Source organism: Ceratotherium simum, chromosome 40 (assembly GCF_057802395.1).
Source record: "Ceratotherium simum simum isolate JZ-2026a chromosome 40, ASM5780239v1, whole genome shotgun sequence".
Taxonomy (NCBI): domain Eukaryota; kingdom Metazoa; phylum Chordata; class Mammalia; order Perissodactyla; family Rhinocerotidae; genus Ceratotherium; species Ceratotherium simum.
In genome coordinates this window covers 356395-371782 of record NC_141939.1, presented here as the reverse complement: position 1 = coordinate 371782, position 15388 = coordinate 356395, and the positions used below count along the sequence as shown (strand labels likewise).

The 15388-nt window shown below is 48.7% G+C and overlaps 1 protein-coding gene across 3 annotated transcripts; it reads left to right on the top strand.

Annotated features, from left to right (window-relative positions):
- Positions 1-413: 413 nt before the first annotated feature.
- Positions 414-14229, top strand: IL1RN (interleukin 1 receptor antagonist). 3 transcript variants are annotated; one of them, XM_087426089.1, is made up of 5 exons: positions 414-448; positions 9211-9262; positions 10475-10563; positions 11705-11817; positions 12947-14229. In XM_087426089.1, exons 2-5 carry the CDS (start codon positions 9249-9251, stop codon positions 13154-13156), a joined length of 426 nt encoding a protein of 141 aa, XP_087282215.1. In that variant the 5' UTR covers positions 414-448; positions 9211-9248; the 3' UTR covers positions 13157-14229. The 3 variants fall into 3 exon arrangements, with proteins under 3 accessions (XP_087282215.1, XP_087282214.1, XP_004435826.1); XM_087426088.1 differs by lacking the exon at positions 414-448 and adding an exon at positions 9010-9068; XM_004435769.3 differs by lacking the exon at positions 414-448 and having other exon boundaries at positions 9075-9262.
- The last annotated feature ends 1159 nt before the right edge of the window (positions 14230-15388 follow it).

Sequence of the window (15388 nt, the reverse complement as noted above, 5' to 3'; positions counted from 1 at the left end):
CAATGCCTGGAAGAGTGCCTGGCTCACAGGATTAAGTCAATCCATGTTGTTTGGATGAATGAAGGCATGCATGCTTGAACTGGTGGCAGTTGGGCTTGGGTGGGCACAAAGGTGCAACCCCACTAATCCAGCTCAGTTCCTTACATGTCACCTCCAGTTTTACGCAGATAAGAACGAGTTGGCTTGTGTTAGCCTGAGTCACCCTTCCGGAAGCTGAGCCTGCCTCAGGTGGCCAGCCCCGTGTTGGTACGCGGGAAGGCAGGCTGTAGCTCCTCCTCCTACTCCCCTGGGGTAGTTGGGAAGGAAGGAGCAGCTCCGCCCTGGGAGGTGCTGGTGGCACAGGTACCGCCTGGGTGTTCCTCCTCTCTGGGCAGTGGCTCAGTCTAGAGCCAGAGGCTGGAAGACCTCGGAAGACCTCGTACCCTCCAGGCCCTCCTCACGGCTTTAGGTAAGCTCCTTCCATTCCTACGTTTTCTGTTTGAAAAATGGGAAGGAAAATTTCTACCACTGCTGTTTACCAAATGCTCTCAGCCTCTGAAGAGCAAGCTTCCAGGGAAATGTCAAGGGCATGGAGCTCCAGACCTGTCTGGGAGACCTGCCCACTGTGGAGGCAACAGTCTCCGTGGGTGACCATGCAGATGCTCTCAGGCAGGGGCTGCTGGCCCAATACTGCTGGGCCAGCAGGTGAACAAGGAAGCATGTCTGCTGTGAGAAAACTCATGGAGCCCTTGTAGTCTATTGGTCATTCTCCACTGTTGATAGAGACATGAAAACTGGATAAATACCTCTGTAAAATGAAAGAACAGTGTGAGCTCAGTGAGAAATACTAATAGAATCTGGCACTCAGCCACAAGATCCGAGGGGTAATAGGGCAGTGTAGGGACTACGGAGAATTAGGGGCTGTCACTAGTCAATTCCAGCAGATGGTGGTCACATGAGAATGCAGGCCCAGGGGGCCAGAGCTTCTCATTTTTTAAAAAGAGTCAGATATTCTGATTTTGTTAGGTGTAGAATTTTGGTTAAATAAAACAAAAAAGGGAACAAATAAAATATTCAGTCTGCAACCTCTGGTTATGTGTGGAGCAGGGAAAAGATCTTAAGATTGGTGGTCTGAAGACCCAGTTTCTAATTTAAGTTGACCTCTAACGGGTAAGCTATTTCTGCTTTCTGGGTCTCACTTTCCTCACTGTCAAGAGGAGACTGGCAAACTCTTGCGGATTCATGGACACAGTAACAGCTAACACTTCCATAGTGCCTACTGTAAGCTAGGTGCCTGCTGAGCTCTTCACATGGCTTATCTCATTTAATCCTCACAACAACCATGTGAGGAAGGACTATTACTGTTCACATTTTCAGAAGAGGAAATTGGGACATAGAGAGGTTAAGTAATTTGCCCAAAGCCAGACAGCCAGTATAAGGGGAGGAGCTGGGCTTGACTTCAGACAGTCTGTCTCCAAACCACTGTGCTATGCTATAGGGGCATGGAGACTGAATGAGATCATGGAGGAAGAAGTGCGTTGTAAACCACAAGCAGTTATTCCAAGGGCAGCAAATCCTCCTCCTTCTCCTGGTTGGGGGTAGTGGTCTCCAGCGGGATGTGTTAAAATGTTAGCCCACAGTCGTATGATCTTTCAAATGTGCAAAAGGGGATGCCACTCTCAGAACCAGACAGTGATATAATGTGAAGAAATGACTATACATAAAAATGGTTCATTCCAAAATATTTTAAATTGGCACAAAGTAGATGCTAAATAAAGTGTATGAAGTTGAATTGGGTTGAATTGAGGAGACAAGTGCATGTAAGCCCAGTGAAGATAGCATGTTTCCTGGGAGGAGGAACCACATTCTCCACCTAAGATCGCGAGCACGGATGGTACCAATGTTGCCAATGAGAGAACAGGGCTGTGAGAAGAGAGTCCATAGAGACATTCATGGTTAGACTGAAGAACTGGGAAAGTGAGGACAGAGGAACAAGGAAGAAGATGCGACCATTGTGTGTGTATTCTCCATTACCTTGGACAAGTCCTTTACCTCACTGGACCGCTGCCTCCTCTCTACACCACTGACCTCACAGCTAATGTGTGTAAAAAAGGAGAGGGAGGAGAAGGAGGAGGAGAAGGTGAAGACAATCACAGTGAAACGGTAAATCCTTTTTACAACCTAAGTTTAAAAACAATTTTAAGCTATTAGATGTTGACCATATCTTGATTACACAGTTGGAGAAAATTAAATATGAATGGCTTAATTAAAAATTAACCTGATCAGAGGCCGGCCCGGTGGCGCAAGCGGTTAAGTGCGCGCGCTCCGTTGTGGCGGCCCGGGGTTCGCTGGTTCGGATCCCGGGCGCGCACTGACGCACTGCTGGCAGGCCATGCTGTGGCGGCGTCCCATGTAAAGTGGAGGAAGATGGGCACGGATGTTAGCCCAGGGCCGTCTTCCTCAGCAAAAAAAGAGGAGGATTGGCGGATGCTAGCACAGGGCTGATCTCCTCACAAAAAAAAAAAAAAAAAAAAAATTAACCTGATCAGAATGAGAGTGATTGATCAATATTGTATCTGTTATAGTCTCTTTCCTTGAGTGGAAGACTTACTAAGATTTTTGGATACTTTTGTGTGCTTTATCTACCCGTCTATTTATCTAATCAAATGGACCACATCTCTGCTACCAGAAAGAGTCCAAACTGGCAAGGTGCAATGACTGATAGTAAATGTGCCTGCAATTTGTAGCACTAGCCAAGTAAATGTGCCTGCAGTTTGTAGCACTAGCCACCAGACGGTGCCAGCACCTTTTAAGGGTTTACATTATATGGTGACCAATCATCTCAGTTTTCGAGGGACTGAGGGGTTTCCCCGGATGCAGAGCTTTTAGTACTAAAACCAGGAAAGTCCTAGAAAAACCAGGGAAATTGGCCACCCTAGTCCATAATCAGGTAAAGAGCTTTTTCTCTAACCTATGTAAGGATTTAGAATCATCCTTTTTTAACTACCAAAAAACCTCCTAAAATTTCCAAACAATTACAGAGTAAATTGTTGTTCTATAAGATGTGAGTTCAAACCAAAAGGAACACCATAAGAACAGATATAATTCTTGCTTCTGTTAACTGTGCAATGAAGCAGAGAAGAGAAATCTCAGCTGCCTTTCTGGCAGAACTGTAGTGTAGGAAGGAATATAAGGACTGGGTTCAAATCCCGGCTCAGCCAGGATCTGGGGCAAGTGATTTAATCTTTCTGAGCCTTGATTTCTCATTCTACAAAGTGAGTATAAGTGTACACCCATCTTGAAAGTGGGTGTAAATATCGCCACCTTGCCTAGCTGTTAGGAAGACTAACCAAGATCTGTATGAAAGAGCAGGACACAGAGCCGGAAACACTGCAGGTAGGAAACACAGTTGTCCCTTCCCCCAGCTGCTGTCACTCTCCCTCTCCTCCTGCCTGCGGAGCAGCTGCCTTGAAAAGTTAACCATCAAAGCCAGAAGGCAAGAACAAATACATATCTCTGAAAACACAAGATAGCTAGATAAATAATGGCTTTCGGTACAGATCCATATCAAACTCAGAGGCTGCTGGAGCAAAACCCATCTTGCAAAACTCTGAACTTCGGAAAGAATTCATGATATTTACCATTTAGGTGTGGGAGGAGAGCTGGCTTCTTGTAAGGCAGCAATCGATAACAGCCGGCTTTATACACAATCTCCTGACATTCGCCAGCCTGGCGGTCACTCTAATGGCTACAGCTTGGTAGGCAGAGATGCCCAGGAGAACACCTGTCTCCAAACCTGACCTGCTGCTGTAGGGAGCTTCTAATGAACTACTGGATTTGCTTAAAATTGACTTGGCTACCTAGCAGGGCTGGGTAGGTGGAGACTGACAAAGAGAAGACATCAGATTATACTTGTCCTTCTTCCTCCTCTTTGTACTAATATATTTACCCATCTCTCAGCAAGAGTAACCAGAATCTTTGTACTACAATCATGTGCCTCATACGACGTTTCTGTCAGTGAGGGACCATATATTCAATGGTGGTCCCATAAGATTAGTACCATATAGCCTAGGTTTGTAGTAGGCTATACCATCTAGGTTTGTGTAAGTACACTCTAAGATGTTTACACAATGAACGTCGTATGACTATATTATCTTAGTAAAAACTTACAAAGTTTGGACAGTACTGCCGGTATTGTGTCGAGTTCGCTGTAACACTCAGGCATTCAACAGTTGGCTGAAGAATCTAAATATGAGATTAAGCCGTTACAATTTAAGGTGCACACCTGTCCACCCAAAGCCAGCTGCTTAAATTTTTACAAATACAGTCATGCATCTCTTAACAATGGGGACACATTCCTCAGAATGTGTCTTTAGGTGATTTCGTCATTGTGTGAACATCATAGAGTGTACTTACACAAACCCAGGTGGTATAGCCTACTACACATCTAGACTGTATGGTACTAATCTTATGGGACCACTGTCATGTACGTGGTCCGTCGTTGACCGAAACGTCATTATACGATGCATGACTGTAGTGCTTGGGTGACACAAATGCAGCTCCAAGAGGCACAGCTAAAAATGTCTGCACCAAGATTCATTTAAGTTTCCTGATAAGCTGGACTTATCAGTAGGGACTGTTTTCTGAAAGGGAGATGGTACCTGTCGGGGGAGCCATTTGGGCTGAGAAGGGAGATTGGAGTTGGGAAATGTGGGGACGATTTCTCTCTAGAAAGGCTGAAGGGCAGCCAACTCTCCCTGCCTCTGCGGGGTGCTGGAACCAGCAAGATCCGACTGTGTGCAGCTCTTCCCAACTCTGCATTCAGTGATGCCATGCTGGTGGCTTGAAACCGTCCATGGTGGGAATACTTACACCAGAGAAATCGGCAAATGCGGCAAATCAGAACTTTTTTTGGAGATCCAGCTGTCAACTCTTACCAGCACACCACTGCCCTGCTGTCAGGTTCAGTCACACCAAACTACAATCCAAGTCTAATCCCCCTGTCCCCTGTCCCCAGGATGATCTTAATAAAACAATCTGACAGCGTCACCCTCTGCTTCAATTTTCTTTAAGATAAATTCCCTATTCCTTGGTGTGGCATTAAAGGCCCTTCCTCCTCTGGCTCCTGCCCAACTTTTCAATCACTTCTCCTGCTCTTACCCCTAAAGGCTGCTCAAACTCTGACCATCCTGAATAACAAGACTTAAAAATAGATAACATTAGGTTCCACCTCTGGCCTAGGTTGTTGAGGCCCAACCTTCCTCTGTTAGTAACTAGAAAAGCTAGGAAAATGTATTTATAAAAAATCTGAAGGCATCCAAGAATGACCAAGGCTTTGAGGAGCTGCAGGGGCCGAGAGAGGTGGGACCCAGCACTGGGGCCCTTTACCTCTGGGAGCGTTTGCCGGTTTCAAAGGCTGCCGCTGAGCTCTGGACAGACTCCTGGGGCTTGGGGTTGGGGGACGATAAAATCTGTGCTTTATCTCTCACTGAGGAGGAGAGGCCCCGATAAACACCTCAGGTTTGGGCTGGGACCCCGGAGGATTAGGAGCGAACAGAAATGGAGCAGCCCTCCATTACTGAAGCCCAGTTCTGCATCACCTCAAGCCCTGTTTGGTGAAGGTCACCTGGGACCGCAGTGCCCCTGGCCTCACTGCCCAGCAGAAGCAAAAGTGAATCGTCTCTGGATAAATACAACGTCCTCCAGAGCCTCAAATGATCTCTACAGTTTTTGCTATACTGTCCAGCAGTCAATAGAAAGTAATCAGGTGTATGCAAGACAATCTGTGCACCAGAGAAAAACAGACAACCGAAGGAGACCAAGCAGAGATTCAAATGATGCAGTTAGCAGGGGCAGCCTTTACAAGAACCGTGAATAGTATGTTCAAGGGTTTAAAATACAAGATTGAAAGTTTTGGCAGAGAACTAGAAACTGTACAAAAAAGGAACCAGATGGAAATCCTAGAACTGAAAAATGCAATTAACTGAAATTGAGAAACAGCTAACATTTATTGGACACTCCCTATGGGGCCAGCGCTGTGCTGAACACTCTGCAGGCATCAACAGTTAAGGCTCAGCATGTGGTCTCCACAGAGCCGTCTAGTGTCACTCTCAGGACAGGGACAGCCTGCTTTTCCTGTTTCCCACTAAGTGGATCTTAGTGGTTTCTGTTGTCACCAGTGTCTAGGAGGGCAGGGCTCAGCATGTAGAAGACACAAGATACAATCGTGTTGCCTAGTGCTCGGGAGGAAAGCACAAGGTGCTGACGGGGACGGCAGAGTCCACTACATGGTGTGGTCATTAACCCTAATTCAGGAAGTGGAGTGAGGGGCTGAGCACCCAGAACTGAGAATAAGTTTAGTCAGAGATTTCCTGTGGGCAGAAATCATAGAGACACCAAATGTTTTGCTAAGACGAAACCAAGAGTGGAATTGTGGCCAGAAGCGTGAGGAGAGAAAGGAAGCTCCTCTTCCCCGCTAACTTCCTCCCCTAACACAGAGGGAGTGAGGCCTCCCCCTCTGAAGTCAAGCAGGCTTGGGATGGGACCTGGAAAGGAGGCCAGAGTGCAGGGTAGGGTTGACTGGGTTAGGGGCATTGCGACTGACCTCTTGCACTCTCCCCGGGGCGAAGAAGCATACGCAATAGCTATCTATTGTTTATTTCCTACGTGCCAGGGTCAGGGCTAAGCACATCATGTGCAATATCTCAATCCTCATAGCAACCCATGACAGGGCTTCTATTATTAGCCCCATCTAAAGGATAATGAAACTGAGACCAAGAAAACTTCGGCACGTTGCCTGGGTGGCCCAGCTCATAAATGATATGAGAAGGTGCAGCCCAAGGTCAGCCTGACTTCACAGCCCGGCCCTAGGGACTCCTTCCCCTATGCCCGGAAAGGCCCGCCGGGCCACCTCTCGGGCACAGGGGGAAAAGGGCACAGACCTGGAAAAGATGGGAAACCTGGGGCTGCCGCTGTCCTGGAGAAACCTGTCTCTTTGAATTTGGGTCAGGGACAGGGGAACGTCTACCCAGGGGCTGCAGTGTGGCTGGGACCTAGACTCGGAACGCTGTCTGAGGGCCGGCAGTCAGGATGGAGCCCCTTGGTCTCCCCTTGGCAAAATCACTTCTCTTCTTCAATCTTCAATTTTTTGAAGGATGCTGATTTAACAATTGAGGAGGGCTTTGGAAGCAGTGTAAGAAAGACAAATAGGAGAGAACTTATCACGGTGGGGTGCTAACTGCCTTCCCTTTCAGCAGGTGTGATGACCAAGTGACGCACCTGATGATTCACAAATGTTCAGAAATGATAAACCCCAATTCAGCAAATACTGCAAGTGGCAAATAATCGAGTGGGTTCTTACACATCTCCTCCTTTGGCCAGCCCTCACAAAAGCAAACAAAATGCCCCCTTGGCCCTCCAAGGTAGACGCTATTTCTCTAAAGCATTTCCAGGGTGAATGACTCCCTGAAGGTCACACAGCTTCTAAGAACAGAGCAGGGATATGTACGTGCCATTTTATCCCTCACAGTAATCACCTAGTGAGGTGATACAATTTTTGCAGAAATATTCCATTCCCTCTGAAAGAGGAGCTCTTTAAAGATTTGAGAAAATCAATGTAACCTTCCTCTTTAAAAAAAATTGTTTTATTGAGGTATAATTGACATAAAACATATTAGTTTCAGCTGTACAATATCATGATTCGCCCATCTCCATACATAGTTATAAAATTTTTTTTTCTTGTGATGGAACTTTTAAGATCTACTCTCTTAGCAACTTTCAGCTATGCAGTGTAGCCTTCCTCTCTGGAGGATTTTACCCTCATGTGGACACAGACTCTCATTCCTTGGTCGAAAATAAAGTCAAACACATCACGGTCTACTTTAACCCCTGGCTGGGAGTCAGAAGACGTGGATTTCTGGCCCTTCCTTTGCCATTAATGAGCTGTGTGATCTTGGGCACGTCCTTCCTCCTCTCTGGATTTTTCTGGGTCTTCTTCAAAATGATGATAGGGCAAGATAGGATGATGCTGAGCTCCAGGTCTCAAACACGACAATCTATGCTTCTGCACTAGCATTATGTCCTCCTACCACATAGATCATGTAGAAACCATCCTCACCTTTTTTCTATCCATAAATAGGAGTATGCTTACATTTCTCCTGACTGTCTAGAACGCAGTAAGGAAGGAAGTTCATGTTTATTAGTGCCCACTATAGGCCAGAACTTTCTCCTTCCTTCCATGCACCTGTAAGGAAGATACGATCAACCTCATTCTGAGCACGAGGAGGCAGAGGCCGAGGCCCACGTAAGTGAAGTGACTTGTTCAAGGTCACATGAGCGGCAAATGGCAAGTGGCAGAGGTGCAACTTGGATCCATTTCTGTCCCAGGGCTGAGTTCACCCCATTTTCCCGAGACAATAACTTCAAAGACGTGGATAACAGGAACAGAGTTGGTTTCAAAGCACCTCTCAGGAAGTTTATTCTAGAGCAGGAGTCAGCGAACTCCGGGCCAAATCCAGTCACCACCTGTTTTTGTAAGTAAAATTGTATGGGAACATAATTATCTTGTTCGTTTACAGACTGTCTACGACTGCTTTTAAGCTGCGACAGCTGAGTTGAGTAATCATGACAGAGACCATATGGCCCACAGATCCTAAAATATTTACTATCTGGGCCTTTCCAGAATGTTTGCTAGTCCCTGTCGAGAGTCCAGTAAGGCTGTCCGTCCTTCAAAGGACACAAAGTGACAGGAGACTGCCCCGTGTGCTGGGAGCCCTACCGCTTGGCTTGTTAGGAAAGGGAGACATTTCTACTCACGTCTGTTTGTTAAGTCAACAAACTGGCTCGGGGTACCTGTCAGGCAGATAAGGGAGATTGGGCTTCATTGTGCTTTTCCGAGGAACTCAGCAAGGGGGAAATAGAAATCTCAATTTGGGGAAATTTCACAGGGGAAAAGGGGAGGGAATCAGTTACAACACCCTATTGCGACACTCAGCAGGCTTGAAAGTGACAACAGCAAGGGTTTCTCTTTTTGGAAATGTGAGGGCATTTCCGTTTCTCTGAGCCAGGCGGGCAGCAACAGCCTGGCTTGGGTGAGCGACTATTTTCTTTATAAGCAGCTCCTCTGAGCCCAACATGGCACTCTCTGGTTGCCTTGTTGTGGCCACAGGATGGAAATCCGCAGGTGTCCCCTCAGTCACCTAATCTCTCTCCTCCTTTTCCTGTTCTATTCAGAGACAGCCTGCCGCCCCTCTGGGAAGAGACACTGCAAGATGCAAACCTTCAGGTAAGGCGGGAATGGAGACACATCACAGCCATCTGGGGCTGCCTGCCTCCCCAGGGCCTGAAAACTGGGTTTGGGCTGGAAAGGGATGTCCATTATTCAAGAAAGGGGCTGCCACGTTGATGGTGCTCAGGGTTTGTGTTTCAAAATATCCCAGATGTGCAAAGCTTGGCTAGAGGCCTGCCTGACTTTCCCGGAGACTGTGGCAACTCAGTGAGTGACAGACATGTGCCGAGGAGCCGTGCTGGGATCTGGGCCTGGCAGTGTGCTGGGCACAGAAGCAGAGAGGGCACCATGGGCAGGGCACAGGCCAAAGTTCCAAAGTGCCAACTGGTTGTTGTCAATGCCAGTCTGTGTTGAAAACGTTGGAGGATCCCACTCTCCTGGAGCCTCACTTTCCCCATCTGTGACATGGGATTAATGATAACTCCCTGCCCGCCTTCCAGGGCTGTAGTGAAGATCAAACGCACAGGTAACACTGTGACCGTGTTCTGTGAAGTGCAAAAGGCCCAAAAACTATTGTCATTTTTAAAAATTGAGTCAGGAGCTTTGTGAGACATCACCGTTACTGTTGTAAAAATGACAGGCTGTGATGCCGATAGAAACAGAGGGCTGTCTACACATGCCCTCTGTCCTGGGACATCCCAGGATTGAAGCTGTGTCAGGGTGACCTCACCCTCAAACTCTTGGGTTTCTCTGGCCTGAGGCTGCAGGTCAGGACTCTGTGTGTGGGGGCATGTGTGTGTGCACATGTGTGCGTGTGTGCATCCTAGGCAAGTTCCTCCCCTTCCCAGACATAGGAAACCGTCTGCTTCAGGAGGTTTGCCTCTGCCTCCTCCTGTTGGCTAGGGACTCCAGGAGAAGCACCATATGTGTCTGGTGGCCGCCATATTGGACAGTGCAGATATAGAACATTTCTGCACCCCAGAAAGTTCTATTGGATGGTGCTACTCTAGAGCATGCTTTGCTGAGGTAGAAGGCACGTGCCCCAGGAATCAGAGGATGAGGCAGAAGTCGAGGAGAGGGGTTGGGCCTGTCTCTTAACCAGTGTTGACCTCAGTCTCCTCATCCATGTCTTGGGTGTGTTACAATACCACACCTCTGGCAGAAATTTGGATGCAGATTTAGCAAACTCTGGGGGACACGGGAAGGGACTAAGCACAGGGCCAAGCACACAGTGGCTGTTCCCTACAGCTGGGTCCTTTCTCTTTTCAGAATCTGGGATGTTAACCAGAAGATCTTCTACATGAGGAATAACCAACTAATTGCTGGATACTTGCAAGGACCAAATACTAAATTAGAAGGTGAGCGGTGGCCAGGAAAGCCAGTGTTGTGTGGGCACTGGGTCACTTTGCCCTGGGGTCTGCAGCATTATGGCCTGCCCTCAGAGGTTTACGTACAACATCCTAATCCCTGTTGGTTCTTTGCGGCCAAGTTGGAAGCTAGGGAGGCCTGGCCACTGGAGGGTACATATGAGGGCAGCTTCAAGAAGGCAAGGATGGGTAGAGCCTAGGTTGGGAGCCGCTATCTATAGGCACAATGGTCCCAGGGCCACAGCTGAGCAGATCATGGCCCAGAAGGCAAGATGGACCCTTTCCTTCCCCCTGTACCTAGTAAGCCCCCATGTTCCTGTGTGTTCTAACTCTAACTCCCACCCAAAATTTAATACACCATAAACAAGGCTGTGTTACGTCCCTTATTCATGGATACCACATTCTGTCATGTTCCACGTCCATGCTCTGGATGGATTTGGGCAGTCTTCACCCACTCCATTCTTCAGTTTTCCCTCTAGTAAAACTGGGGCAGCTGGATGATGTGATGCGAGATTCTTTCAGCACTAGCCTTCTAGGATGTTCTCACGTCCCTTTGCTGGCTTGGAGTTGTAGAATGGTATTACCTGAATCTCCCCATCCTGCCCCATCCCCTTGTTCTCTCTCCCCTGCTTTGCCCTGAAAGAACGTGAGACCCACCTTTCCTGCCCTTTTGGTGATTCTCCTGATGAACACTCGGAAGCACAGAGAGTCTGAGATTTTTATTGCTACATGAGGGCATGGAGACCACCGAGGAAAAGAAGTGGGTTCAAAGTCACCCAGGCTCCTGTGGACCAAACCCTGGGGCTCCGCTCATGACCTGTGTGCTATTTTCTCTGCCCATGGGCAACACACCTGTTGGCCTGGAGCATAGGTATCCTGGGGAAGCAAGAGAAGGATAGAGGTCACACAGAGCAGAATCTAGACAACTTAATCCTTAGGAGTAGGTAGATGATGTGCTTGGTTCTGTTTGGATGCAGACCAGGAAGGTGAGGACTCACTGTCCTTCTGACCTTGGGGTTTTAGTTGGAGGAGGGGAACAGAAAAATCCCCAAAGAGAGTCCAGGCTGCCATCACTTCGCCATCTCTGCCTCCTCTTCTCTACAACCTGACCTTCCCCTCTACTCTTCCCCAGAGAAGATAGACGTGGTACCCATTGATCCTGATGGTTTATTCCTGGGACTCCACGAGGGGAAGCTGTGCCTGGCCTGTGTCAAGTCTGGTGATGAGATTCAGCTCCGGTTGGAGGTAAGGACCTGTCTCAGACGACAACCACCCCAAACCCAGTGGCTTAAAACAACCACAATATGTTCTTTCTCATGAGTCTGTGGGTTGACTAGGCAGCTGGGCAGTTCTGTTCCACATGATGTAGCTGGGGTCACTCCTCTGTAGCTGCCTTCAGCAGGGAGCTCAGCTTTCCACATGGTCTCTCAAAGTTCAGTTTTCAGGTTGAGCTTCCTTACAACATGGCTGCCAGCTTCCAAGAGGAAGTATTCCAGAAAAGACAAGCTTCAACATGCAAGTGTTTATCAAACTTCTGCTTGCATCATAGTGCTAATGTCCCATTGGCCAAAGCCAGTCACGCGGCTAAGTCTAGCCTCAGTGGAGGAGGGGACTACACAGGATGTGAACACCAGGGGGCATGGTTCATTCAGGGACCTCAATCTCTGTGTGCCACTCACTTGCCCAAGGCTCCCAACCTACTTAGACTTACCCTCTTCCTGTAAAGCCAAGCTTCAGGACCTTTCTCTTCCAATCCTTATCTACTCAAACTCATGAGTTGGCATCCCATCCGGGGCCCTGTACTCCTTGGTCCCATGCAATATTAATGGGCTGCCAGCCCTGGGAAAAGATGGCTTTTTCTCAGGGGCTTGCTGGACAAGTTCTTAACCCAAATGTGAGTGGCTGTAACTGTGGCACTGTTGCTTCCCTCCACTAGCGGATGGGGCACTTTTTTGGAGAGCAGCTGCCTGCGCTGTGTGGAGTAGGGATGACCAGGCTATTGTGTGCAATGTGTCAAATGGACTGCAATGCTCTCTGCCCACCTTCTCCACCACCCTCTGGCCTTGGACGCACAGACCCTGACAGAGCACCAGCCTCCCCAGGCCTTGGCCTCTGTCGATGGTGCCATGTGTTTATCAAACTTCTTGGCCAATGGCTAGAGTGGACAGATTTCCCCAAGTCAAGGTGTAACAATGGGACAGCCTCTTTGTATCATTGCTGTCCTAAGAGACCTGGGACACATGACCTCCTACAGTGGTCTCCAGGTCAGCATGTCTCGGGCACTTACTCAGAGGGCCATGTCACGGTGAGGGGTGGAGAGGTAGGTAGCATCTTCCAGCTTTCAGCTCTCACCTGCTTATCTCTTGGCTTTCAGGCAGTTAACATCACTGACCTGAGCAAGAACAAGGAGCAGAACAAGCGCTTCACCTTCATCAGGTCAAACATCGGCCCCACCACCAGCTTCGAGTCTGCCGCCTGTCCCGGCTGGTTCCTCTGCACGGCACTGGAGGCAGACCAGCCCGTCAGCCTCACCAACAAGACCAAAGAGGCCCTCACCAGGTTCTACTTCCAGCGGGAGCAGTAGAACTGCCCATCCCTCCCCTTCCTCCACTCCCAGCACATCGATGACTCCAGAGACTGCCTCTCCACCCTTGCTGGGTCTCCTGGGTTGTCGTGGGGCTCTGAGGAGCAGCCTCGGTGGGGTGGACCATCAGAAGGAGGTACAAGAGCCCTGATAACAGGACTCTGTCTCCAGCCTCCTCAGCTAACCCAACCTCCATGCTGCCTCTACCGTGGTCTTTCTAAAGCGCAGATTGAACCACAGACCTGCTTAAAGCCCTTCAGTGTCATCTGTGCCTTCAGGATAAAATCCAGGCCACCTGGCCAGCCTGGAAGCCCTCTGTTCTCCTCTCCCCAACTCCCTCTCCTCCCTCACCCCACTGTCCCTGCCCCAGATCCCTCAGGCTACTCACTGACCCCCTGCCAATGGCTTCTGTACATTGTTTTGCAAAATGATGCTGCTCCATAGGGAAGATTTTCAGGGTCTGTGGCAAAATGGAAAATAAGGATTTCATGGCATTTTTTTTAAGCCAACTTTATCCAATTTGAAGAAGAGTCCTTTATTTGGAGATTATTTCCTTTCCGGAAGGGAATGGGGGATCAAAATATTCCTGTGTTTGTGAAGTAATGGTGAAAGTAGGCCTCCTTTCTTAGTGTTCATTCTTATATTTGTAATACCCTAACCAGTAACAATGAGCAGTTAGTGTTCAGTTATGTTGGTCCATAATATTTTTCTTTCTGAAACGTTCCTGTAAATCTGGACCCCACTGCCCAGGCCCAAGGACCATCTCCACTCCAGACCCTTCACAGCCGCCTGCAGTGCTCTCCTCTTCCACCCCCCAATCCAAAATTCCCCAGCGCCCACGGCACAGCACAGATGCGGCTCCTCCGAGGTCTCCCCTGATCTCCCAGGGGGAATGAATCGCTCCTTGACCATTTTAGCACTTTTGACACTCTGAGACTTGTTGGAAAGATGGTTGTGTCTCTGCCCATCTCCAGCCCCAGACTGTGAGCTCCCGAAAGCAGGGAGCGTGACTCGCATGTGTCTCAGGTCCCCACAGGGCCGAGCCCATGGTCTGTTTTACAATAAAACCTTGAAACTCATCTACTTTGCTGGCTGTGTCCATGGCTTCGCCGGACTTGGGGCATAGATGCTGGGGAATGGGGAGGCCATTGGGTCTTTCTGACTTGGGTCTGGGCCTGGCTGCCTCTCCTCTGAGAGTCCTTTCATCATTGGACTTCATTCCCCCTGGATAACATGAGAGCAAATCTCCCTGCCAGGAAGGTGTGTAGCAGCATTGTCCACAACAGTCCCCAACCGGAAACAACTCAAACACCTGTCACGGAAGAATGAACACATAAATCGTGTATGTTCACACATAGCAATGCTCCACAGCAAAGAAAATGGATGAACTGCAGCCAGCTGCACTCAACAAAACAGATGCCTATTACAAACATGAAGTGGGGTACAAGAATCACAAACGCCTGCGTAGAGCATGACTCCATTTACACCAAGTTCCAAACAGGCAAAACGGAGCCGTTGTGTGGAGGGACTCATAGACAGGTGGTGCAAACAGAGAGAAGCGAGGACATGTTCTCCTTGAAAGCTGGGAGGTGGCTGACTCCTGGGAGAAGGAGGGTCCAGGCAACATTCTATTTCTTGGCATGGATGTTGTTAGGCAGTTTTCTGTGTATATATCTATATCTGTATCTATATGTTATATTTCACGATTTTGAAATGCCTAAACAATAAAAAGCCTTGCTTCCCCTGGGGTGTGCGGGAAGGCGGCACCTGGGAAATGATGAGATCAACAGGTGCAATATTGAATTCGGCCCCATGAGGTGGGAGTGCAAGAAAGTAAGAATGACTTTTTATCAAACATACCTCAGCTAATTGAGTCAGGCGAGCAAGGAGTGCTGTCCTTCCTCCTGCCGGGGTTCCACTGGCCTCTGGACTTGGTCTCAAGACCTGGAGTGGGGCCCAGCTGGGCCATGAGCTTGCTGTGTGATTTTGGCCAAGTAGCCTCCCTCCTCGGGGCCTGTACTTCACTTTTTCCAGGAGAGTGCTGACTTAGATCAGGGTCTTCCAAACAGAGGTCCGTAGACCCCTTTCTGAGGTCCCTGGAAACGGAGTCCAGCAAAGGGAGACTGAGCAGGCCGGGCTCCATCTCTCGAACTCTGCCCCCACTGAGCCCTCTGCTTCTCTCTGCTTCACACACTGAACTTCCTGCACGGCTTTATTTGAAGAGATTTCGTT

Coding starts and splice junctions, on each gene's coding strand:
- IL1RN (XM_004435769.3), top strand. CDS start 9,147: ATGGAAATCCGCAGGTGTCCCCTCAGTCACCTAATCTCTCTCCTCCTT. Junction 10,564..11,704: donor ACCAAATACTAAATTAGAAG/GTGAGCGGTGGC, acceptor ACTCTTCCCCAG/AGAAGATAGACGTGGTACCC. Junction 11,818..12,946: donor AGATTCAGCTCCGGTTGGAG/GTAAGGACCTGT, acceptor CTTGGCTTTCAG/GCAGTTAACATCACTGACCT.